This window comes from Cygnus olor, chromosome 19, assembly GCF_009769625.2.
Source record: "Cygnus olor isolate bCygOlo1 chromosome 19, bCygOlo1.pri.v2, whole genome shotgun sequence".
NCBI lineage: Eukaryota > Metazoa > Chordata > Aves > Anseriformes > Anatidae > Cygnus > Cygnus olor.
Window position 1 is genome coordinate 7,962,343 of NC_049187.1, and position 25,874 is coordinate 7,988,216.

Sequence of the window (25,874 nt, forward strand, 5' to 3'; positions counted from 1 at the left end):
GCACGTATGTGGTGGGAGGACAAGGTGAATGGCTACTCCCTGTGTAACTGCTTAGTATTAACACTCTTACTGCAGCGCTTTTTAACGCTGAAATCTTTTGGAGTTTGCAGAGCTGGAGGCTGTTGGGGCAATTCAGCAAAAGGGGCTCTGCAGCCCCATTTCTGGAGCTACGGCAGCTCCTGCCCCAGCTCCTGAGTGCCGGACCGTGACCCCAGCCAGCCCAGCCCCTCATCCCCCCGTGTCTGGGGCAGAGCAGACAAATCCCTCTTGCAAATAGTAAAAGAAATACAATGCTTTGGGCCACTCTGACCACAGCGAGGGGCAGCAGATGAAGGGAAATGGAGAGGGCGAGCGCTGAACCCTGCAGCCCAAGCACACGCCTCGCTGCAGCGGCTCTTTTGCTGCGAGTCAGCTTTTTCTCAAGATTACAACACCGACATAATCCCCTCGATGTCTTAATTGGTGCTGTGCCTCCTCGGTCATGATGCTCTCTGGTTTTCTGGCTATGCCACACTATGGTTTGCAAGGGCTGAGCGAGCGTGTGCAAAAGCAAGCAGCTTCCAGGCACAGAGGTAAAAAGGACCAAACACCAACAAAGATCTATTTCCTGAGGGCATTTCCAAATGTGGCTGCCACCAGACCTTGCAAGGCTCAAGCCTATGTATTTGTCTTTGTGATCATCTCCCCCGCCCCAAAATACTTCTGCTTCCTGTGTCCCGGCTGCTCGCAGCCCAAAAAGCAGTGGCACTAATGCGCACACCTCACGGGTGCTTCACCAAATACAGAGGAAGGCAAGAAACTCTCAATTCTCGTGAAAAGCTCAGAATTGGAAGTGGGTGGTAATTATTGCACCTCACCAGGGAACCAGAGGCTTCAAAGCCCCTTGAAGCCCAAGGATGTCTTTCTGACAAGTCCCAGCAGAGCTTCAGGTGGGCAGCAGCACGTTGTGTGCTTCTCGTGGGACAGGCACAGGGACCCACCTGAGACCATGAAAGGGGGGGACTGGGGGAAAGAAGGCTGTGACAGCCTTTGGAAACACAGCACAGCTCTGTAAGGACACCCCGGGGCTCTAAATCTAAACACCTGACACAAACAGAGCGGTTTTGCTGTGGATTCCCCCTTCTCCTCCATTTTGCTCATTAATCCTGCGTGACAGGTTTGGGTTTCCTCCCGCCTTCCTCGCTGTTAACTGCATTGCTGCTGATAAGACACATATTCAGCCGGGCGCTGTAACTCATCCGTTATTCCGGGGCCTCGCTTCTCGATGGGGACGATCTCCAGCACCTGCCCCGGTGTCGCTCTGTAAACGTGGAACCCTCAGACCCGGCGGGTAATTGAATGGAGAGATTTATGGGCTCCGCAGTCCCTGACCACGCCGCAGCCAATACAGATTATTCTTCTGCCTTTTCCCCTTGACAACTTCTGAGCAGGCACAATAATATCTATCTTGCCAGCACTTGGAGAGATTCGAAGAGGCTTTGGGAGCATAAATTCAAACGTCCAGCTTTCACAGAAAGAGATTTACAAACTATTTCCTTTAAGAAAAAAAATCTGCAAAGCAGAATAGCAATACATCATTTTGCTAGGACCTCTCCGAGGATGAGGACAGGAGCAAGAGCTATTTGTCATGGCTACGTTAGATGAGGAAGGTCTCAGCACAGGGACTCTGGAAGCCCACATTCACTTCTCAGTGGGGCAATGCCATCTCCCCATGCGAGCTCGCTGCCTCTTCCTGCACCCTCATCTCCTCGCTGCAGCAGGGGACATCTCCACCTTCCCCCAGCCCTTTCCCCATGGAGGAAAGGATCCTGTCAATTTAGATCAAGTTGCTCCAAACTCTTCTTTTCCACTTTCGGGAGCCTCTTCTCCTTGAAGGGACTGGCGCAGTTCTCAGCTTAAAATTTTGCTAAGTATTTCACAGCAGGGCACCCGTCTGCTGTGGCCGAGCTCACAGAAGCAGCAACAGGGACACTTTGCTCCACTCCTGCAGTGCTCTGAGCTGATGCGCAAAACCTTGTTGTGACAAGTAGAAAAGTGATTTCTCTTCTCTTTTTTCTCTTCTCTTCTCTCTTCTCTTTCTTTTTTCTTTGTGGTTTGGTTTGTGTTTTTTTTTTTTACCAAGAATTGCTGTAATTGGCCAGATCCTGACCTCAGCATCTTGCAAGCTCCTAGCTCCTGTGTAGCCATGCGGGTCAGCCCAGGGATGCCCACATCCCTTCCTTGTCCCCGCCTGCACAGCTCCATCCCAGGCTCAGGAAAGGATTCCTGCCTGGGGACAGCACTCGTGCACGGAGCCGAGTCAGGAATTAGGAAATTAAAATCACCTAAGTGGGCTTTACGAGCATTTTTAAGTTATTTGCATTCTTCTTTGGAAACTTTTTTCTTTAATCCAAGAAACATTCCCTTTCTAAAAGAGGCACTGTGAGTGATGGAATATCTGACCTTACGGTGTATTATTAATGCAGATGGTATTTCTGGAGTTATTGACTTCTGAATGGCATTTCTATGTCTAGACACTGGTTTAATCACAGTGAAATAACACCCTGGCATGAGTCCACAATGAATCAGGCCTTTGATTAGTGTTAAGGATATTAAAGGCTTTTATTAACCTTATCTTTGTGTTCGGGGGTACTCCTGCTTGCAGCTGCCAAAACACAGAACCCACTATTTTTGCGAAAGCAACTTTCACATTTATTCATCATTCCATAGGTGCGGGACAACGCCAGTGCCAAACATGGGATTTTTATAGCAAACCACTGCTTTTGACCAGACAGACATCTCTCTGCAGGGCCTGATGCTGCCACGCTCCAGGCCCTACAATCCCCAGCAGGGCTCGCAGGAGAAGACAACATTAAAGCCCATGCAGGTGGGCTTTATTCCACCAGAGAGGTTTTATTCCATTCTGGCTCACCGTAATCAAAACCTTCCCACCTTTATCTTCCTGTCTCCCCTCTGCTACACCTCTCTCAACGTGTTGTATTTAAGGGCAGGCACCAAGTGACGTTTCAGCAGCCCGAGAGCCTCTAGCTGCTGAATTGCTGATAGGAAATCGGTCTGCGACACGCATGCAGTTAGGAACCGTAGTTTGTTAAAACCAGAGTTGTCCAAAGGCTGAGTTTCCTCTTTACCTCTCTTTGAATTCCAGAAATACTTTTGCCAGGCTGCTTCCTCCAGACATCATAGAGACGTCGATGGCTCGCAGGAAATTGAAGTGCACTTTAATTAGGTCCTAAAATGAAGAAATAATCAATACTTTAAACACACCTAAAGCAAGCGGGCAAACAGAGCCTAAAGACATGCACGTTCACTTCGTCATCAGGCAGTTGTTTTCTCTTCTTTTTCTTTTTATCTGTTTTTAAAATAAGCCATCCTGGTGAGATCAGCCCTAAACAGCCATAAGTGCAAGGCTGCAATTCAGACAGGACAAATGCAAGCTGACAGAGCTCAACAGCAGGAGTGGAAACAGCCCTCCTGATCCCACGGTGTGCCCAGAGCAGCAGCGTCCAACCTTTCTGCAGGAGACACATCTCTGCCACACCGCCCTGCCCTTCCTGCCCAGCTGGGGGCTCCCTCATTTTTCTCCACCCTGCCTACTTCTGAAACAGCCCTGCTATCTTTCCAAAGCGTTTCTAAGCACAGCTAAAATACACACAGGCCAAGGCCCAGCCTTGGAACATCCACTGTATAAAATTATTTTCTTACCTAGAGTTCATATAATCCCCAACTTTAATAATAAGCACTTAAAAAAAATCTCCTAAACCCATTCAAGCTCTGCAGCAGAGGAAGGACTGAGCTTGTTCATGGGAATGCATGAATCTAATGTGCAATCTGAAAGTCTTCTCTTAAGCAGGAAGAAAGCTAAGCTGCCGTGAAAAGAGCAAATATTTAAGCCAGCGCTTGTGTTGTTACCTCCAAATTGATGAAAATAGCTTCCATGTCCTGGGGAGTCAGTACCAGCTTCAGTGGGTTCATGTAGTTCTGCAAGAAACAAGTGGAAAAGGGATTGAAATTGGAGAGTGAACAAGTGTTGTTTTTTTTCTGCGTAAGGGAGATACTTTCCTGTTTCACCAGACGCATTTACCTTGGCAGCTAGACGCCCAGTTTTAATGAATTTGTGCATTTGCAAGGGGCCAGTCCAGCAGGGAAGGTGCAGGGCACCCCAGTGCTACCACCTCTATTAAACTACATTTTATTTTATTTTATTTTATTTTATTTTATTTTATTTTATTTTATTTTACTTTATTATTTTATTTTACTTTATTAACCTGCTAGTTTTTCCACCACATTGCAGCTCTTGGCTGCAGCCGTGAGCAGCTCTGAAGCATCTTTGATTCTCTCCCTAGAATTTTGCCCTTGAAAAAGCATAGCTGATATGATTACATTGGAAATGCCTTTCTGAACAAATACATATTAATAGAAATATCCACATTACTTGTAACTACAAAAAAAACACAACACAGATGCGATGCACTGCAGACAGGACCCTCTGGCCCTTAACACGCTGTCAGAACCTGCTACGCCTTTGCAAGCCGTTTTGAAGGATATCAAAGCACTAACTTAACTCTTTTTTTTTAGACTGAAACAGCGGGTTTATGACTGTTTTCAAAGAAAAAGAGCTATTTGCACACATTAGGACATTTGGTTGTAAAGTGGGAAATGTTATTTTATTGCACTCAGTTCCGTGCCCAGCTCCTTTGCAGGAACTTGCAGCAGACTGAGGCAAACAATTGCAGAAGGGGGGAAACAAAAGCGTTAGGGTGATGAGAAATGGCAGCTTCATTTTCACTATTGTTCTTCATTTCTGCCACTTTCCTTGGAGCAAAAACCACCTCCAGGTTCTGGCAGCACCCATGACTCCACCGTCTTGCTGCGGCGTTCGTTTCATTTTAAAAGAAAGGCATAACAATAATTTACCAAACCCAATTAAAACCCATGAATTCAAGCAGTGGAATGTTACTTTTAATCCAATTAGCTTCAATGACAAGTCAGCACAGCTTCAGCACTTTTGAAAAGCGCCCAGAACAAAGAAACTCCTTCAAATTATTCAGTGGCAATCGAAGAGATAAGATATCTGCAATCACGGCTCTTATCAGCGAGACCGGCCAGGATGAGCGGAGCAGAAACCTCTTACCCTGGGGTGGGGGGACACAGCAGGAAATTTTTCAGTTTATTTCCAATATGCAGTGATCAGAAAAAAATATGCTGTTCAGCTCCTGCAGTTACAGGCTGTGCACTTATGCTTGTCAGGATGGGTTTTCTGTGTCCTCCTCCTCCTTTTGCAATTTAACATGTGAGTGCACTGATCCTGCCTCGTCGCATCTGCCAGCTCTCGCAGCAAGAACTAACACGGCAAGATTAAGGCAGGATGGAGTGATGGGGTGGAAGGCAATGGCATAAAAAAGGATGGCTCGGTTCTTACCTTTTCTATGTCTTCAAGTGTTTTGTAGTATTTGGCCTCAGTTTCTTGGATTTCTAGCAAACAGCAATTTCTTTTGTCATCTTCTGTCATGCCCATTTTCTAGAAAAAAGTTAAAGTGATGCATGTTCAGATAGTCCTAATGGTGGTCCTGCTCACACAGACCGGAGCTTCACTTCGGCCTTCAGGGATGGCAAAGTTGTGACAAGCACGAGTTAGGATAGGCAGAGAAGTATTGGTATTGGTTTATGTTAAAGGAAGCTATTTTTATCCAAAAAAATTTAGGAAGAAACCCTGGCTCTACTATTCAGGATATTTCAACATGGACAGCATTGCATTTTTTCATTTATTACAGCTCCATCACCAAAGACTATCGGCTAAAGAATAAATGAGAGAGAAATGCTCTTTTTCTCTCTCTCTCTCTTTTTTTTCTTTTTTTGCTTAAGATGAAAATCACAGCAGAGCCTAAATGGGTCATAAATAATACGTTAGACTTATACAAATCCCCTGCCAGGGCTGCCAAGTCTCATGATTTTGGGTCAGATCTGATACTACACGTGTCGTTTTTTTTCTCAAAGCCCCAACTCCTGGCGTCACTTTCCTTATGTTTGTAAAGAGGAGCTGAGGCGTCGTGGTGGGAGGTGAAGCACGTGTTAGTGCCGAGTTTGGGGGGTGATTCAGTCGGTGGTTTGCTTTAATGACCATGCACGGGAAGGCACATCCTCTGTGTGCCTGCTATAACCCCCAGCTCGGACCTAGCAGCAAACCGGTGTTTTAATCGATGCGGCTTACCTGCATGTATCTAATCTGAAGCATGCAGAAATACAAGAAACCAATTAGCGTTACACACTCGCTATGGCAACAAACCTTAAAAAAAAATCCAATATCGAGACAGAAACAGGGGTGATTGTATTAAAAATAGACTCTTGCTCAAGGGCAGGGAGGAAAGGAGTTAAACCACTGACTCCACTGCTGCTCAGCGGTGCCCAAAAAACCAAAACACTGCAGAGGACACAGAAAAACTGCTCACTGCCCCTAATCCGGCACTACCTGCCTGCTGGGCACCCGCGTGGTGGGACCATTCCCTCTTTTTGCCTTCTGCACAGGAAATTTCTACCCAAGGACAGCCCTTGGCCCGACTGGCTTCTAAAATCAATGGCAAAATGGTAAAAGCACTGGTGGCCACTGGGGCTACAGTGACATCGGCATCGCCTCCGGTGCCTGTGAGCAGCTCTGGGCGCTTTGGCAGGGGTCCCTGGGGATGTTTTGCGCCCAGCTCCTTAATCCAGGCAGGTTTTTGGAGCTCCTTGGGCTGCAGACAAGGAGTGAAGAGATGAAACGCCTCATCCAGCATCGTCACAGCCTTCACATGTGGCCTGACTTGGTTTTGGTCCCCAAGCTCCCAGCACCCGTCCGTGTGCCTGGTTGGGGTGTTTAATGGGTCAGCAACGCGTGCGCTTATCCTGCTGTGCTGCAGGGAGCTCTGCACCACGGCCAGCTGCTGTTTGCCAGCAGGAGGCAGTAAATGGGGTTTACACGAATCCAGAGGTGGCAGATAGGGGATGGGAGAGAATTTGGAAGTTTGTGCTCTGATGGAAGGCTCCCTTCCAGCTCTGCACCAGTAAAAACCAGTGTGGCCTTTCTCAGTGGGGACACAGGCAGCAAGGGGGGCTGAAAGCACCTCTGGGAAGATGCAAGAGCCACCACCACCTTCCTGGACCATCCACGGAGCAGGAAACTTGCACCAGAGCCCCTTAGAGTCAATGCAAGTCCCTCCATGAGGTCTTGCATGCCGCACTCCTGCTTTTCCCCACTGTCTTTGGAGGTGACGAATGGGGTCCGCTGCTTCTCCACAAAGCCCCACGGGGCCCCGAGTCCCCCCCCTCCAGGAATCTCAGCTGTGAAAACTCCAAGCACCCAGACAGGAGCAGGAACAAGCTCCAACCCACGTGCTGAACCCTCAGCACACAGATCTGCCAGCCCGGATCTAAAAATACCATTGCACAGGGCATGAGGCTCGGTGATGGAGCACATACGAGCCCCGTCGCCCCCCGAAGGGGCTGCAGTGACACACGCTGCGCTGGCTCAGCAGCAAATGACTATTTTTAGCTTGTCTTCTACCATTTGGGTTTATTAGCTCTCCTTCCCCTTCCTCCTCCCCCAACTCCTTCAGACGATGTGATGTGCTGGAAAACTCCTCGGAGAGACCCCTCTGGGCCAGCGCCATCCCACTCGGCTTATTTTTACCTCTGGCAAGGCAGCTTGGCTTCGAGGGATGATGCAAAGTGATTTGCTCCCCTGCAGCAACCTCCGTCATCTGTGGATCACTTCTTATTTAATTCTATCCTCAACCCCCATCACCTATGGATCACTTATTATTTAATTCTATCCTCTCCCTTCCCCCCTGCCCCACCCCAGTTCAAAAAATACATATGGATTATTACCATGGGCTGCTGAACTTCCACTCTGATGATATCTTCGTAGATATCATCACCTTCATCTTCGCAGGGAACGCAGTCATAAATATCCTCCCCCAGATCGTGTTCACTGGAACGAGAAGGAGAGCGACTCAGCGACAGCAGGGCACGTTCACTGCCGCTGGATCGGACGGAGAACGATCACAGCCATAAGGAAACCCCAAGACCCATGGCTTTAACATCCATCCGTGCTCCCCATCTGCATTAAAGTCCATTTTTTGGATTGGCCCCACTGCCCAGCCCCTCCTGCTGGCTGGCAGCTGGGCAAGGTGAAGGTGGGCCCAGCCTGAGTCCATCCACTCCTCTGAAGGCATCCGCAGCCTCCTGCGCATCTCCTGTGAGCTCTTTAGGCCAAGGAGCAGCTCCCGTGTTAGTGACTGATTGGGACATTTGAGCACAGAGTTAATATACTTAGGGAATACTTAGGCAGGATCCGTCCCAGCCCATGTTGGGGTCGATTTGCTCCCTCTGTGCTCAGCAGAAATGGGCTGAGTGTCACGCATCTGAAAGAGGAGCTGGTTGTAGGGGGAGGAAAGGGCTGAAGCATCACCCTGCCACTGCATGGCCGCATCCCCACGACACACTGCAGCCCTCAGCAGCAACCTGCTTGGGAAATGGGAATAAAAGAAACGCTGGGGAAAAAAAACAAAACAAAAAAAAAAAACCAAACACATTCACGCAGTCACACTCCCAGTGCAGGTTTTGCCATAAGGGAGTCTCACCAGATGCTCAGCTCTGTGATGCTCAGTCCCAGTGCTGAGCAGACTCCAGTAACAGCATTTACATCAGAGATGAATCAAGCAGCCAAAAAGTCACATTTTCAGGACTGGCCAAGATGCTTAGGAGTTGCCCCCACAAGCACAGGCTTTAAGGTGGCCCTGTGACATAGTGCCCAACTTCTATTGAAAGTGTTAGGTACTTAATTGTCACCTGAGCCTTTGCAAACTCCCCCAGGGGCTCCTAAGTCTTGGAGCTCTTCTGAAAATTCAACCCATAATAAATACTAATTAACAACAGTAATGCTAGAGCTTAGATCTACAGGTGCAAATTGCTAACAGCTCCCACTGAAGTCAACCTCATGGGATCAGGGCAGTGTGAAATGCTGGAATATCAAACAGCTTTCACATATTTTATAAGCAGTCTCTTTCAACACGGGTATTAATTACATACAAATATGTTTAGGTGTAAAACCATGCTCAAAATGTAACGCTCAACATCTCTATATTATACAGCACTGAGCAGCAGAGCACATCTGTTTGCAAAACTGGGCTTTATTTCTTTTCTAAATGCAGCTCTTTCTATTTTTAAAAACAGATTTATTTAATAAAAGTTTGGGGATTTTAAATAAATTCACTGGCATGATGCATCCATCCCATTCTTCCAGAGTGATGCATTGCAGCTGCTGTAATAATGCCCACTAATAGCTGGCGATCCATCTTCCCCTTCCCAAGCGTCGCCGTCACCGTTATTATCTGTACCAATATTTATATTCTCAGCTCCTCTCCTCATCCAGAGCAAGTAACTCCTGCTTCCTGATTAATCTTCCCTTCTCGGATTGCTGGCTGCCTCTCCATACATCATCTCCCTGGCTCGAAGGTCGTTAGGAACCGTACGGCTGGGTTAATATCGCAAGCGCGAGCCTGGCTGCTGGTGCCCAACCATGGCCAACGCTCCCCTGCTCACTAGCACCAGCACGAGCCCTCGCTAACTCTGTTTTTTGCCCAGACACAAAAACAGAGACAATTCCCAAATCCTAAGGCCAACTGGAAGGACACGTCCATTTCAGAGCTTAGAGAAGTGCTCAAACCCATCCCCTTCCGTTGGTGCCGTATTTTGTCCGCTGGAGTGGAAAATAAGCACACACACCCGTTATCAAAAAAGAGAACAGGCTTTGGGTGGTTTTACACAGCAACAACCCATGAAGACACTAAATTTTAAACGCCCTAAAGGCAGATATTTTCAGTGTTCAGCACGGCGCCCTGCTGCAGGAGGCAGTATGGTCAGCATCCCGAGCATGCCCCGCATGGACTGCGCAACCCAGGGAGGCCAGACCCTCACCTCTTTCTTCACAGAGAGACAGGATTTAGTCCTTCAATAAAAGCAGCAAACTGAGAGCTGCCCATGGGGACTGGAGCCTGAGATCTACTGCCTGGATTAGGAGCTTCATTGACATCTCTGGGTTTAGCAAAGGGATTTTTTCCTCCCTTCAGAGTTAACAGCAACATTTGCAATTGCTGTTATTAGGATGGATACAAACAGCTTTGGGCTGGCAGCATCCTGCCTAGCCAAGGAAGCTTATTCAGGGCAAAGTAATAGGAGTTGTTCTTATTTCAGGCAAACCCAGTGCTTTTGGCTGAGCTTTTCCTCCCTGGCAATGACCACTCTGCACAAATGCCCTCCAAAGCACGCAGCGGCCCTGCTAGTGAGCAGCTCCCACAAGAGAGGGACCGATGACATTTTCAATGACGTTACAGATGAGGAAGGTAAGCAGAGAAATGCCAGGAAGTTGATGAGTTTGTACCAGCCTCAGAAATTCACAGATGAGCCCCAGCGAGGCGCTCAGCACCAAACCAACCACGCCAAGACCCACCCAAAATCACAGCACGGCTTCGCTGCACTGATCAAAGACCAGGAATAAACACCGGGAAGAGCAAAAGGAGGAGGGAGAAGGAGCTAAAATAAGAGGACCAAAAGCTGAATGCAAATTTCCAGCACTGCAGCTGGGGTTAAGAGCCAGAGGATGAGCAGAGCCCTGTGCTGGCAGCACATCTGGCAGGGTTAGGTGTCAGGGTGCTGGAGAGCAAGGTGTGCAACACAGCAGCTGGACCCGAGATCTTGCTGGGTTTTAATTACCCAGATAGTATTTAGACTGAGACACACGTCCGGAAATAGCAAGAGAGGCTTTTACCCATCTATTCTGCTCTGGTCTCGCATTCTCCATCAGAAGTCGAGCCTTATCATCTCAGAAATGAGCCTCAAGCAGTTATAGCAACCAACACCTTCTCAGAGATGGCAAAAGCAAGACATATAAAAATCTTTGCTGATGACAGAGAAGAAAAGATGTGTACAAGTGCTCTGGCTTGAGTGTCCTGGACCACAGAGCCATTTATTTCACTGCCTGGCATGTGTGGTTTTCCCAACACAGGAAAAATAATGAGAAAAGTGGCAGCTAACTTATCATCTCACCTTGGCTTCTCAATTCATTACTTTCTTTTTTTTAAATGCACTTGAGCAATTCTGCTGATCACATCACTGTTTTGGAAGATGTGACAAGGACCACTGGTAACAGCAGGGAAAGAAATGGAAGAAACTTCAGCAAGAAGCTCATAGCAGGGGACAGCTTTGGGGCAAAGTCTGTGCCCAAATGAGCAGCATCACTTGGGCACAAGTTCTCACTTTTAGAGGAGAAAAAGAGGCAAGAGTTACACAAAGGGAATGCTTTGTGTCAAACCATTCACAGTTCTTCTGTGAACTGACTCAAAATTCTTCAAATACCTACCAAACAACCCCAAACCTGCCCTGGGTGTAACCCACACACCATGCTTCGTGCCAGCAGAGGGCCAGGGCCCTGCAGAGGGAAGGTAAGCGGGGCGGGTTCGTGATAAGGAAGGTTCTGATGCTGTAAAGAGGACCAGGATTAATTGCCCTCATAAATTTATTGTGACAAAATAACCGGGGTGTGGTGAAGCAGCAGCAGAGAAAATTTAGGTGAAGTGCCAAGTAAGACTTGGGAGGTGCCAGAGTGGCTCGGGGCAGCTGAAATGGCCTGCCCGAGTTGCGAAGGCAGCGGGCAGGATGGTGCTGAGCAGCACGGCGGGTCACTGCCTGCTGCCGGGACAAGGACAAACGCTGCTTTGATTCTTCTCAGCAGTTCCCAACGAAAGCAGCCATGTTATCAGCCTGACCCACTCATTTCCTTGTGTAAATTTCCCCCAAACGTGCTGCTGGAGGGCCTGGCAGCCGGGCAGGCTGCAATAAATCACGCAGCAGAGGACGCTCGACCTTTTACCACTCCTCCCAGAGCTGATGGCACAGCCACCATCCAGCCCTGCCATCTGCCCTGGTGCTCCCAGGCTGCCATCTGGCCGACGACAGCATGAGCAGAGAGAGGGGCAGGCAGGCTGAGGACAGGGAATCTGAGAGCTTGCTCGCTCCCCTGATAGCCTTCTGGTTTCCCCTCCCCTCTCCATCACCGATTGCTCTTTTTTTGTATGCAAAATAAATATCTGCCTCCATGCAATTATCTGTCTTGACCTCCTGGACGGACAGCACGATGCTGGGGATAAGGTAATCCGCACGGAAAATCAGCCCTGTCCCAAAGGCGAGGGCACAAAGGGCTCAGCAAGGCACAGACGTCCTTTAGGGCCACCAGCCTTCTCGTGGCCACGTTTCGCTGTGGGCACACACCTTGTGTCTGCACCCTGGTGCTTAGCGTGCTGCTAGTGACCTGCACCCAGAGCCTGTGAGCCTCTTCCATCCTGGGGAGGCCCTGACGCCCCCATGGGGACACAGCCATCAGCAGGAGGGACAACAGGGACAGGCCTGGCTGCTCCTGCTCCTCCAACCCACACCTCCATCACAAACTTGTTTGTGTTTTGCTTTGCCAAGCAGGAGTTCACCTAAAAGAGCAAACAGAAGACACGAAACCGCTGCATTTCAGTGCTTCAGATTAAAAATGAAGCGTTTTGCCATTCTTTAAAAAGAAAAAACAATTGCACCGGCCACCAAAACATTGTGTTTGAACCAGTTCAGTATTTATCCAGAGCTTTTTACTATAGGAGCACAACACCCAAAGACAGCTCCACGTGGGGGACTCCCCTGCCCTGCAGGGGTGACTGGGCAGGTCCCAGTCTGTGTCAGTTGTCCCCCTCCTCCTGTCCCTCCCTGTCCCTGCAAAGCCAGCGGGGACAGCAGGCTGGGACCCTGCAATGGCACGTTTTGCAGTGTTTTTAAGCACAGGGCTGTGCATCCCTACATAGAAATCCAAAGGGCAAAAATCACCACTCGGATAACTCTGTTCAGGCAGCACAGAAGAAGCACAGGGATGGGGGACTGCTTTTGCAAGAGGGAAGATTGCTGTGAGTGGTTTTACTGTTTCTAGTGATTTCTTCTGTGCATTGGGTCACTTCACTGCTTGCTGTGCAAATCATTTCCTCACCCTCGATACAGCATTCAGGACGCACTCACATCTTCCCAAGGCAGCTGGATCGTGAGCGATATTCAATGCAGAGCTGCTGGGCGGACTGAATCACTCCCAGCCCGTGAATGATGCCCTTGTTCCGCTGTTTGGGGATCGGCAGCAGCTAAGAAAGAGCTTTCTCATGCGGCCTCGTGGCTTGCCAGCGCGCAGCGTGGGTGCACCATTGTGAGCGGCAGGCTGCCCGAGAACGTCCCCTGGGAGATGCTCCTTGGCCGGGGCAGGAAGGGGCAGCGGTGCTGCTGAGTCAGCAGGCAGCACACCAGCCCTGCTGCTCGGGGTCTCTCGGCGGCATTTCAGGGTTGTTTTACAGTTACAGATGAATTACGGCTCCATTTCACGGGTTGTGCCTCCACACGACTTGGCTGCGCTGGGAGCACTGATTCCTATGAACGAATTCGTGAGCTATCCCTGTTTACACACCCCTGTCAGCACTGGTCCCACCTAATGATGTAAAGAAGAGGATTTGGCAAAGGACGGGGGAAGAAAAAAATTAAAAGTTGAAGATGATCTGGGACAGAAGAAAGGAGCTCGTGTCCCACTGGCAGCCGATCAGAAAGAAATTTGCAAGCCATCGGGGCACATTTAGGCCCCCCAGGGCCAAACCAACTCCCAGCCACGAGCAAAGGGATGGGGAGCAGCAGGGACAGCCACAGCTGGATGCTGCCCCTCGGTCCCCAATGCCCAGAGACGTCTCGTCCTACAACACGGGGCTCCTGCACAGACAGCACCTTGCAGAGCCCCCATGCATGAATCAGGAATTTAAAAAGCCCAATATTAAAGGGATTTCGAGAACTTTAGGAGGGGGGAAAATGTTGCTCTTGAAAAGATCCTTTTCTAAGTTCAAATTTTATTAAACTGTAGCTGCTGGGACCAACCCACGAGCGGGGGATTGCAGTATCCTCCGTTCCCTGTACGGGGGATTTATGATTTACTTTCCTAATAACCAAAGCCATAAGGAACTCATTGGATTAAGGAGCCTTATTATTTATGTTGTGGAACAATAATATTTAACCGTATAAAGCCGCACATCCACCCGCCCAGATTTTCTCCCTGTCTGAAACAGACTGCACTTTGTAAGTCCGGTCCCGGCCCCGCCGGAGCCGGTGGGAATATTGCCATCGAATTCCAATCGGGCCAGCATTTCACCAGCCACCAGTTTTAGTTCAAGGTTGTTTAAAAGCCTGTTATATCATCCCCGCAGCTCAGGGGCAGCAAAGCACAGGCACCGGGGACACAAATAAATACAGGCAGGGGAAGGCACTGCTGGCCTGTCGGGTGCGGGGGGCTGGCACCCATCGAGGCACCGGGCACCCCCATGTCATCCACAGGCTCTCTCCTGCCCCGTTTTGGCTGCTCTGCCCTGCACAGCGGGTGCTACAAGCCTTTGTGCAGTCCCAACTATTCGTGGAAAGTGTGCCGCTGAAGTGAGACACAGCTTGCAAAAATATAAATTGCTCGGGTTCATGCATTGCGCAGGACCTTGGGGTTACCGTGGGGGTTATTCCCCGACCTGCAGGCCCACAGAGAGCACTCGGAGCAGGCCCCGCTGCAGGAATTGCATCCAGAACTTCTGCAGCTCAGAAAGGGATGCGGCAGGAGGGGGTCCCCATGGGCTGCCCCCCCGTAAGCCGCCCGTGAACTCGGCCTAACCCAAAGCGACGTCTCCCAGGGCTCTGCATGGGAAAAGACAGAGCGTTGTAGGAGCCCCCAGATCTCCTGGCGGGACGATCAAAGCAGCCAGGCTGGCGCTCCCAGCCCCGCTGTCAAACTCCATCAGTCTTTGCTGGAACTAAAGGACAACCTTTCCCGTCGTGTGTCCCCCCCTGCCCCCCGGGAAGTGAGGCACTCACTCGGCCAGCTCCTCCAGGCTGCGGTACACGTCGTCATCGTTCTCCGCGGTCTCCTCCGAAGGGAAGGGCCTGGGAAGGAGACGGGTGACAGCGTTAGTGGTCTATCTGCCCCCCCTGCAGCCCCAGCCGAACCCAGAGCATCACCGGAGCTGCTTCCTGAGCAAAATTATTCCTTGTAAACACATTTGTCCCCCTCGAGGCGTTAGGTCCCAGGGGGACACTGCCTGGGCTGCTGCCTGCGGGCGGCGCTGGCACCGCTCCCCCTGGGAAACCACCGTGCTGCTCTTTCTGCTCGCCACGGCTCAAACACCCTCACCCGAGGCTGTGCTGCCAGCAGGAGATCCCACCAGGATGAGCGAGTCCTTACAAGAGTGGGGCTTCCTCATACGAACATGTTGCAAAAGCTGAAAAAAGGCTAAAACCCCGTCGGGGGGCGAGGGGGAGAGAAAGGACACCAAAAGGGCAAAAGAAAGCGGGGGGAAGCGGATTAAAAAGAGGAAGGGAGGGAATGGGGAAGGGGGGGAAAGCAAGAATTCCTTGGCTCGTTCTGAAGTAATAATCAAGTAATGTAGGAAAGAGATGAAAAATATTGCTTTAATTAAAGCCAATGTATTATTGCTGGCACGGGGCCACGGCAGGCCAGGGCTCTGCTGGGGCTGGATGCACCTTGCGCCGCCGGCTGCAGCACGGGGCCGAGGAGGATGCTGCGGGGAAGCGGACACACGTGAACCTCCAGCTGCCCCCACGTGCAATTTCCTCCTCAATTCTCTCCCACTCTCCCTATTTCACGATGGATTGCCTCTCCTGAAAGATTTAATACGTGGCCTGGCTGGGCCCTCAATTTGCTATTTTTGGATCTCGTCTCCAGCACTAATTTGCCTTCCCTCCCCTGCTTCGCTTCGCCCTGGTTTTGGTGAGCGGCTTCAGGCCGAGTGAACCTGGGGCTGAATCCGGGAGTTAACCCCAACCACTGCCAGGTGCTGAGCCCAGGAGGGGGAGGAGCTGTGGTGACCCCCAGCACAGAGTAGGACGATGCCATAGTCCTAGTCTTGGGGTTGTGGTGCCTCCCTGTGAGATGCAAACCCACAGAACGAGGGTGCACGGCCCCGGGCTGGTTGGTTTTAACCATGCACACATGCCAAGAGGCAATGGGGGAGGCAGGGAGCCACAGGTGGGAAGAGCAGACGGGGCTGTGCCTGCTCTCCCCGCAAAGATGTGCCAGCTGGTGGCTGTCCCAGAGCCCCAGCATCTGTCTGCATGTCTGTGAGATGTGCCCTCTGCACTGTGGGGACAAGCTTCAAAGCACAAAGGCACAGCGAGAGATCACGAGGCACCGTGGGGCTTCACAGAGCGTGTGTTTGTGGGTTTCCTCTGCCCTGGGGACTTGGGGCTAGCACGAATCCACGTGAAGCTCTCACAAAAAGCCACCAGCTGCCCACAGCTGAGCTGATCCTGGGGAAACATCCTCAGACTTCAGCCCAACGGCAAGGGGAATAGCAGCGGCATTGCACTGCCCTGCAAAGTCCCAGGAAGAAAGAAAAAAACAGAGGTGACCTCTGCTCAAACACCACTGGTTAAAGTAAAAGCAAAAACCCACCACGAGACACGACCTCCTTTTTTCTAAACGCACCTTCTGCGTTTAATCTCTATTTCCTCTTCCAGTGCTCACCATGCCAGAACGAAAGACGTTTAAGAGCTATCAAGAATATTAAAATCACAAGAACGCGTTTCCAACCATAAATCTGGGCTTGAGGTGTAATCAAGTGCTGTGATAAACCCCCACCGTGCAAGACAAGGAGAGAGCAAAGAGAAAACCATCTCCTAATGAGAGTTTCTTGGAGATGGCAGCTCTGCGAGCCCCGGCAGCCTCACCTTGACCATGGCCAACGCACGGGAGTGAAAGTCAGGGCAGGGGAGGAATTAATAACCTGTATCTCAGCAATTGCAGATAATGGCTAAATAGGGACGCGTGGAATGCAATTAGAAGGAAGGTCAGGCTGAGGGGAGGGTTACTAAATGAGCCGTCTGAAATTCGGAGCTGAAGGGCGGCTTTTTGGAGGAAGCCCCGCGCTTTGGTCGAGCCCTTCGAGCCGGCTGCCTGTGCAAACGTGTGGCTGCCCAGGAGCCACACACGGCCCCAGTGATGCTCCCACATCCCTGGGTCATTGCCATGGGAGCGGGGCTGCCACCTCCCTGCCCTACCCAGCCCGAAGCAGGGTGCCAGCTGCCCCTCTTCCAGCCAGCAGCACCCAGGTAGGGACCTGCCACAGGCTTCAGGCATCTGGCACCCAAAAGCTGCACCTCCTCCAGCCATGAGCTCTCCGAGAGCCGCCGTGGTGCCTAGGACCAGTCCGAATGGCATTATTTGAAAAACTAAATAAAATAATAGCAGAAGCCTCGGAAGTAAAGGGGACTAAGAGCTCATGATTCCCTGCAAAACTGTGTTTCATTGCGCTTCATAAGCAGTATTAACTGCAATAGCTGGGAATGCCCAACATTAATGAATAAAATATTTTGAGTCCACTGAAACCCATCAGTTTTGCAGAGTTCCCAAACTCTTTCAATTCATTTGAAAAAGTCTCCTTTTAGAATCAATATTTAAGCACTAGACTTCATTTTTTTCAGTCCACCATAATACAAAAAAAAAGTAACACCTGCTGAGCCATTTATCCTTCAAGCCTGTGCCACTTCATCCTCTCGGATGGAGAGCAAAAGCCCCAGCAACATCAAACGCTGCTGGAGCAGCCTCTTAAAGATGATAAACCTCCAGAGCAGACTTCTTCACAACAAACCACAGTGCATTCAACAGCATCATTTCCAGAGATCAAAGAAGAGAACCCAAGAGTGATTGATCCAAGGCATTTGTTTTAGAGTCTAAAAAGAAAAGAAAAGACCAAGTGATTTGTTGTGGCGTTTAAAGGGAGCTTCTCAGCTTGAGGACAAGAGTTACAGCAGCCGATCCTCCCCGACACCCAACGCAAAGCTCCCCTCTGATCTTAAAAAACATTCAAGCGATTTTCTGGGGGCACAGAGCCCCCTGGAAAAAAAATTGCCTCTCGCAAGGAAATGCAGGAGCAGCCCCCAGCCAGAGCACACCACACTGGGGATATTCAATTAATATTTCACCAGGCACCTAATGCAGAAGCAGCCCTCCCTTGCTCTCCGTGGTCACTCGGGGCCATCCCATGCCGTATTCTCAGCAGCCATCCCCAGGCTCGTCGGCAGCAATGCTCGCCGCTCAGCGCGCTGCCTGCCTGCCTGCTCTCTGCTCTGAATTATTTAACGAGGAGAACTAGGTAGGCTGCAATTCTCCAGCAGCAATAAGCAGAAAGATTTATTTGTGAACATATTTCAGCGTCTGGTGCCTTGTCCTAGCAACCGAAGCCAGCCGTTCACCTCTGGATACCATCACAGGGAGTACAGAGGGTCAGAGATGGGTCGGTTTTACTCGGATCATTTGGTTCAGTAGCATCTTAGCCTCAAATTCGTGTATGAGAGAGCAGGGTGAATCCAGCGTGATTAATCTTCTATTTCCCCTCTCTGTCTCCATCCTGATTTCTTGGGGACAGCCACCAGCCCCGCCAGCACGGTGAGGAGGTTTGCATGACTTGTGCAAACGGCCACAGGAGGCCACAGGAGGTGGCTCAGCCCTCGCCAGGAGCTGGACTGCAGCCTTCAGACACCAGCATGCTAATCTTGCCCCATTTTCCCAAGTCCAGCAATAGCACTTCGATGCTTTAAACAGCAGGCTTGGTGCGTGACGCCTGTGAAACCTGAGCTGTGCCCATCTGCTGCCCCTTCTGCAAGGGATTTCTTGATAAACGGAAAGGACCAGAGCCTGAAACGGGTACAAATGGGCTTCTGCAGCTCTGCTGGGATGGATGGAGCTGTGCTAAGCATCCCATGCTCAGGATCTGGCAGAAAAACGTTTTCATACATGGGATCTTCAGGCTGTAATCACATCTTGCAGTAACTTACAAAACCACGGCTGGATGCGCAGATCCTCCAACGAGCCCTTTCCGAAGAAATCCTCATAGCAAGACAGAGAAACCCAGGACTCTGATTTCACCAAGGTTTTGTCCTTCAGGCTTTCAGCATGAGTTTGGGTGTTAGGTTAGCAGCCAGCCTCAGCTCGTGGGCTTTTGGGTGAGTCTGGGTGCTCACATGGACCTGTGGGACCTGCTGGCCAAGGCACCCGGCGTGCCCACACGCTGTGTCACATCTGCTTGCAGGACTGAGATTTGGGGAGGTGCTTGCACCCAAATACACCCATGTAAGAGAAGAAACCCTTTCAAAGACCTAAAGGAAAAGAGTTCAGACTTCATCTGCCCGAGGATCCCAGCAGCACCTTCTCCTTACCGAGAGCATTTGGCGAGCAGTGTGCTGACAGCCGTGGGGCGCTCGCTCCTCAGCCGCGGGGCCGCAGCAGCTCCCTGGGGTGACGCAGGACGTAATGCTTTCATCAGCACAGCACCCGTGGGGCCGTCCAAAGAAACCATGTGGTTCTGCAAGATGTTTGCATGCAACCGAGAACGCGTCCGTCATCGGCTTCGGGGGGGTGAGGGATTTATGGCTGCGGCGAGAGGTGGGTGTGAGCTGACCGGGGGGACACAGAGCTCTTTCCCCAGCTCTGCTCTCACACCGGGCACTTTCCCAAGCTTTGGTTCCCCTCTGCGAGATGGGAACAAGCTCAGGGAATGGTTTTGGTCAAGCACTGTGAGACAGACAAAAAGTACGCTATTAACGTCCGATTCTCTAAAGCAGGATGGAATCAATTCTCCCCGCAGAACAAGACACATCGGAGCATACCAAAAGCTGCTGAATTTAATTAAAATCATGCTATTGTGTTACATTACTCATCTCTGGAAAGAAGCACCTCATGCTGTGCCAAATTTTAGACACGTCTTCTGAAAAATTATGATTTGCTTTTATTTGTGGTCTGGAACTCGCAGAAATTCTCACAAGATTAATTCTGATAGAAATTCAGCGGGGAAGCAGCAAGCTACATAATCAGATAACACAAAGATGATGATTTTGCAGGAGAGTACTTACAGCATTCAGCACAGCGCACTGCACAGTGCCCAAGGGTTAGCTGCATGCCCTGATTTATCTTTAGCTCGAATCTGAACCAAATATTTCTGGAGACTATGAGACAAGAAAATAACAGCTCGTATAATTTTATGTTTCAACACATTATCGTGTTTTTTAAAAAAATTCTCATGCAGCAATGCTTCGCTCTGGGAAGTGGCACGATTTCCTCCTCACTTCAGCTCCACTTTGACAATAACAGATGGGTAAAATCAAAAGGGGAATCCAGAAACATCGTTCCCAAAGAGAAAAAGTACCCTGTGGGGTAACAATCCCTAGGAAGGGATGTGGTCCAGCTGTCTGACTCAGAAAACAAATTGATTTAAAAACACCGTGGCTGAAAATTAATGGCCAGCGTGGTGAGCAGGGGCAGTGCCAGCTTCCCATGTCCCAGTGCTGGAGGGGCAGCAGCCCATCCCCAGGACATGTTCCCCCCGGTCACCTTGGGAGCATGAAGACAAATCACACCCCACAATAGTTAGTTACACCCCACAAAGCTCCATGATTGCCTGAATTTGCAGATCTCTCTGTCAGACCCAAAGCCTTGCTCTTAACGTGCAGCAAAGTGGCCCTAGGAAATCTTTCAGTACTCCGAGCAGCAGCTTCCCTGCTGTACCTGAGCAGCTGCAGCCCTCTGAAGCGTTTGCCAATGAAAACAAATCTCTCCCCAAATATATATTCCTGCCTGCTCCCAGGTGCGTGCCAGCACCGCTGAGTGCCCGCGGGACAGCACCGCCACCCAGACAGGGCCCTGCTGTGCAACACCAGCCAGACCCAAACAGACCCCTGGCCTGCACAGCACTGCCTGTGGTCCATCAGGAACCAAAAGACGTGCGTTCCCCTCGTCACAGGGGTGCAAAGGGACGTGGCTTGGCCCCGAGAGGAGGCAGGACCTGAACCTGAGCCCTCACATCCCCAGTGCTGGCAGCTGCCCGCCTCCCCGCCCCTGTTTTGGATCTGCCGAGCCTGAAACCCCTCTGCACGCCTGGGGAAAGCACTGAATTTCAGCACAGCCTTCCCCACACCTTCCCCTGTCAGCCCGTGTGCTGACACCGAGCAGGGCAGGAGGCTGTGGGCGCTCTGCAGTCGCGCCCAGAGGTGGGAGGCGAGGCAGGGAGGGACCCCGAGGGAAGCTCAGCACCTTCGAGGCAACGAGCCGTGACGAGGCTGGTGAACCCAAAAAGCCAGCAAGCCCCAGATTTCACCACTAAGCCGAGCTGTGCACTTCAGGGCTGTACCTTCATTATGCAAGGCCGCTGGTGGGGAGGGGGCGAGAGAAGTTGCCTTCGCTTCCATTAGCGGATGCTTACGGGGTGACCTCAGCACCTCCCCAGCCTACAAAGCGGCCGCGCAGGAAAACGTCAGTGAGATTTTTCAGGCTCTCTCAGGAGCAAGCCTGCGAGGATGCACACTTGCCAAAATAAATGTGCTGAAAACGTCTTAGCTGGGAGAGAACTGCTCTTAGCCAAGGGTCCTGCTCATCAACAAATGGGGCTTTCGGTCGCTCCTAGCGAAGGTCTGTCTGCATCACAGGAAGCCATCTCCACTTGACCCCACGACTGCAAGGTCTGTGGCAGTTTTGTGCTGGTCAGGACTGATGCTCAGCAAGGCAGATGTGTACTAGGAGCCCTGGGACAGGTATGGATGCTTTCTATCAGCTCGGGTAACGCAGGCATGCATTTTATGCTGTGTCCCAGTCCCAGACTCCCCAGAGCACAAGAACATGCTGCACAGCAACCGCTTGCAATTTTCAGGACATGGATTCCTTACACAGCCTTCTAAATCCGTTTTATAGCAACACTTAAAGTGAGTACAATGGATACACAACAGCAGTAAAAAATATAATGGGCAGAGCGCAATCACAGGGAGCGCACTGGCGATGAATACAACAGCCCTTGTAAAAGCAGCCGTACGGGAGAAGAGGTCTGGAACTACCTTCCCATCAGAGTCTGCCTGAAGACACTCCAAGACTTAATCGTTAGCGACTTTAATTGCTTGCCTTTTTCACACGCGGCTGGATCTGCCTCCTGCATTGAGCTACCATCCCCAGGGACAGGGGCCCACAGCCCAAATACGATAAGCATGGTGCCTCCATCGTGCTGGAGAGTCTGCAAATACCCCCAGTATTTCCACTACTTCCCTTCTCTCCCCCAGGACAGCCAGGGGAATGTCTCCTTGACCAGCGATGCCTGGGCTTGTGCCTTCCCATCCCTTGCAAGAGCTGGGCTTTGTTGGCAGGATCAGCCTCATTGCCAGGGTCGTCCCCAGCGCAGGGTTAAGGCTGTAGCAGGGCTTGGATGGGGAAATGGCTCAAAGTCCTGAAACCTGGGCAAAACTCTTGGTTTAATTCTGAAACGGTGAATGAAGCGGGGAGGAGTTCCTGGATCAAACACAGCTGATCAGAGAATCAAAGATGTTGGGAAGGAAGAGATCACTGCTGTGACGTGACCTGGGCAGGCCATTCCCCATCCCACCCCAGCTCCCAGACCTGATCTCTGCTGGCCTCATGGGAAGCATCTTCATTAACTTAGGGAGGCCTTTGCACTGTGGAAATGAAGATGTTAAGAGTAACGGGGCTGGACTTAGAGCATAGCCAGCACCTCCCAACAGCCCCTGCATTGCCCCCAGGATGATTTATTTGAGCAAGGGTCCCGCAGGCAGTGCCGGGCTGAGCAGCTCCAGGCTGCCAGAGCAGCTCTGGCACCCTCTGCTCCTTCTGCTCGGGCACGGACGGCATTGCCGTGCCGACAGCAGCATTATAATCCCAGGAACAGCACAGGCAGGATGCTCATGGCTCTCCCTTCCCAGCCCACACACACATCCTGATATTATTGGCAAGCCATTAAGCACAGAAACTCCGGGGATGGTAAGGCTGCAAACCTCACTTTAGGCATGGCAGTCTGTTTTAACAGTTCACCTGGGTGAAACCGAGCAGTGCTGAGCCTCATCAGCAGGGCATGGGGTTTGCAGACAAAGCAGGGTGGCTGGGAAATCTTTGGGTTAAATCGCCACTGACAGCATGATGCTGGGACCTGCTCCTGCAGCCTCTCATCGCACCACACCAAGCTGGCTCAGAGCAGATCCTGCAGACAGCCTGGGATTTCGGGGAGTGTTACACACAGAGAGGTTACTAGCCAAAAGACATGGCATTTTGGCTTCTACCTATTTATTTCTTCGAATACAAATAATGTTTTTGGCAGGCTGGCCTCGCTGTGTTTGTCTTGCCTTTGCAAGTAAAGCCTTGCAAATAAACAAACAAACAAAAAATCCCTACAATTTATTTGTCTGACAAACATGCTTCCAGGTGGCTGCACCACTCCACTCTCCGGAGGGGGCCCTGCCTGAGCCCCCAATGCCCAGGACACACAGCCATCCTCCTCCTCCTCTTCATCCCCCTGCACAACCAAAGCACCGCCGCTGTGCCCGCTGCAGACCCTGTCTGCTTGACAAATGCAGATTTACCCCTCCTCCCCATTTGCAAATGTTTTACAATCTGTTTTATTAACTGCTGTGCCTTCTGAAGAAAGTCACTTAGAGGCTCGGTTCATATCTAAAGGATTTACTTAGATTAAGGACCTCGGTAAAAGGCCTTTAAACACGCGAACCCCTTCCCGTTCTCAGATGGCTTCCCTGCGCACGCATTAAAAATGCATGCAGGCAGCACGAGCCAATATTCCTTAACCTCCTGCTTTGCTTGCAAAACTCTGCTTCCAGGAAAAACACGCATCTCGGGGAGATGAAAACACCCGGCCCCCATCCCACAGCTCGCACTCAGCAGCCCCAGGAGCTCGCCAGCACCAGGTGCACGGCAGCTGGGGCCGGGCGTACCGTGGGCAATGGGGAGCAACCAGGGCTGCGTTGGGAAAGGCTTTGAGAAACCAAGCTTCGAGGAGAAAACCCTGGTTTGTTTATTGGGATCTGCAGCAAGAAGTCCTGCTGTCCTCCTGAGAGCTGAGAGCTTGCTTGAGAAAGCTCAAAGGGGAGCTTTTTGGGGAAAAAACACAAAAAACACACAAATCTCAGGGATTTGCCCAGAGCCATGTCCAGCACCTGGGCAGAGCCAGGATCTGAACACAACGGTGTGCATCCCCTTTCCTTCAGCACGCTTCTTCCTCCACAAAACCACCTTTCCTCTCTCTGATGGACTCAGCGACAGAAAATGTGCCCTTTTCTAGGAGACACCACCAAGTCTCTCGTCATTGAGGGGCTTCTTACGCACAGGGCTCTTATCCAAAAATTAATCGGGTGTGCAGCAGCCAGCGGTGGCCCTTGGGACTACACGCTGCTTGAGTTACTGGGAAACCAGAGCATCCGTGCGCGCTGTTTGCACCAACAGCCTTGTGCAAGAGCAACCCACACCTCTATTTTAGCAACCAGCAGCCTGCCAGGAGTTCAGTCGGTGATGCCACGTGCTGAAAGATGCCGCTGCTTTGCAGAGGACTTCTGAAACCTGCAGCTGAGAGCAGAGCAGAGCAGCAGGAGACGTGCTGCACGGGCTGCAGCCGCCCTGGATTATCTCCGGCCCTCACAGCACACTGCAAACAGCACACTGCACTCACACTCGTTTTTTGCCATGTTTTGCTGCTTGTAGCTTGTTCCTCGGAAGAAACACTCTGTCATCTCCTCAGAGCTATCCTGATAGCTATCTGATTTACTCTGTGAAACAGGCTTTCTCTGGCAAGGTTCATGAATCCAGAAATTATTAGCCAGAAAGACTTACATTTTCTTCACTGAATAGCATAGAAGATTGATTTTTATTTTCCTACCCTGCATGCCATAGAACTTATTTAAGGACAAGTAATAGGCTGGTGGATTTATTTCGTTCTTAATTTGCCTGGTCCTGAAGCCCTAAAATACAGACCCTGCTGTGGGGCAGAAGACCACACAACCCATACACAATCCTAATTGCGCAGTATTTACCATGTTTTTTTGAGCACCGTGCCTTAAGCCAACAAGTTTTTTCCTCTTTATTCCAATGGCAGCGTCTCCCCAGAGGAAAACCGAGGGACCCCAGCGAGCAGTCCCTTTGGGGAGCTGGGGCTGCTGGTTGACTTTCAGCAGATTCCCCCAGATTGACTGAGTTCCCCCAGACTGACTGAATTCATCTGAGATCAGCTTCGCACCACGGCTCGGGTGATGGTGCAGCAAGAAACCTTCTAGCTAGAAAGAGAAAAAACTGGCAGCAATGGGAAAAACGAGGGCTCTGGCACTGCAGGGACAGCAGCGATGGGAAGAGACAGCCCCGTGGGGGGATTTTCGATGTGAAGGGAGGGAGAGCATTTTCTGTGCTTACAATGGGGAGGAGGAGCAGGGTTAATGCACAGAGAAAACAGAGCTACACACAAAGCCCCACTAAGCTCTCTGCTATTCTTGTGTAATTACGGTGCCAAAAGGCTTCCAAGATAAGGGATTTTAGTGGGGACTGTAAATGCTGGTTGTAAAATGAATGAGAAAAAATCAGCACATCCACAAGAGCTGTGCCACAGCCCGCACGCCTGCATCCCGAGCAGCAAACCAACCTTCCCCAGGACTCTGGGCTATTCTTAATAATAAATAGCCCCTAACTCAGAGCACGCCTTTGTCCCTCAGTGTGTTTTACTTCGCTCCCCGAATCTCCCCCCGCTCTGGGTGGGATCTGTCAGGTTTGTATTTAACAGATGGGAAGACTCAGAGTTTGTTTTACACGTGAAAAGCTGTTCCCCTCCAGCAATATCAGTGCAGTTAAGGCAGGAAAAATAAAGCGTGATGTTAAGAAAATAAAGTTCAGGCCGTAAAAATCGTGGGGTGGGGTGGCTGGCATGGGCGGCAGGGCTAGGAGTAAAAGGGGGGCTTCATCCAGTCCT

At 50.8% G+C, this 25,874-nt stretch overlaps 1 protein-coding gene across 3 annotated transcripts in view; it reads right to left on the bottom strand.

Annotated features, from left to right (window-relative positions):
* VAV2 (vav guanine nucleotide exchange factor 2) overlaps nt 1-25,874 on the bottom strand; it is a 126,046-nt gene that overhangs the window by 19,500 nt on the left and 80,672 nt on the right. For all 3 annotated transcript variants that reach the window (XM_040531108.1, XM_040531107.1, XM_040531106.1), the window contains 5 exons: nt 14,944-15,012; nt 7,861-7,963; nt 5,420-5,518; nt 3,910-3,978; nt 3,129-3,229 (listed from right to left, as the gene is read on the bottom strand). In XM_040531108.1, coding sequence (XP_040387042.1) covers nt 3,129-3,229; nt 3,910-3,978; nt 5,420-5,518; nt 7,861-7,963; nt 14,944-15,012 — 441 coding nt within the window. The remainder of the gene's footprint in view (nt 1-3,128; nt 3,230-3,909; nt 3,979-5,419; nt 5,519-7,860; nt 7,964-14,943; nt 15,013-25,874) is intronic.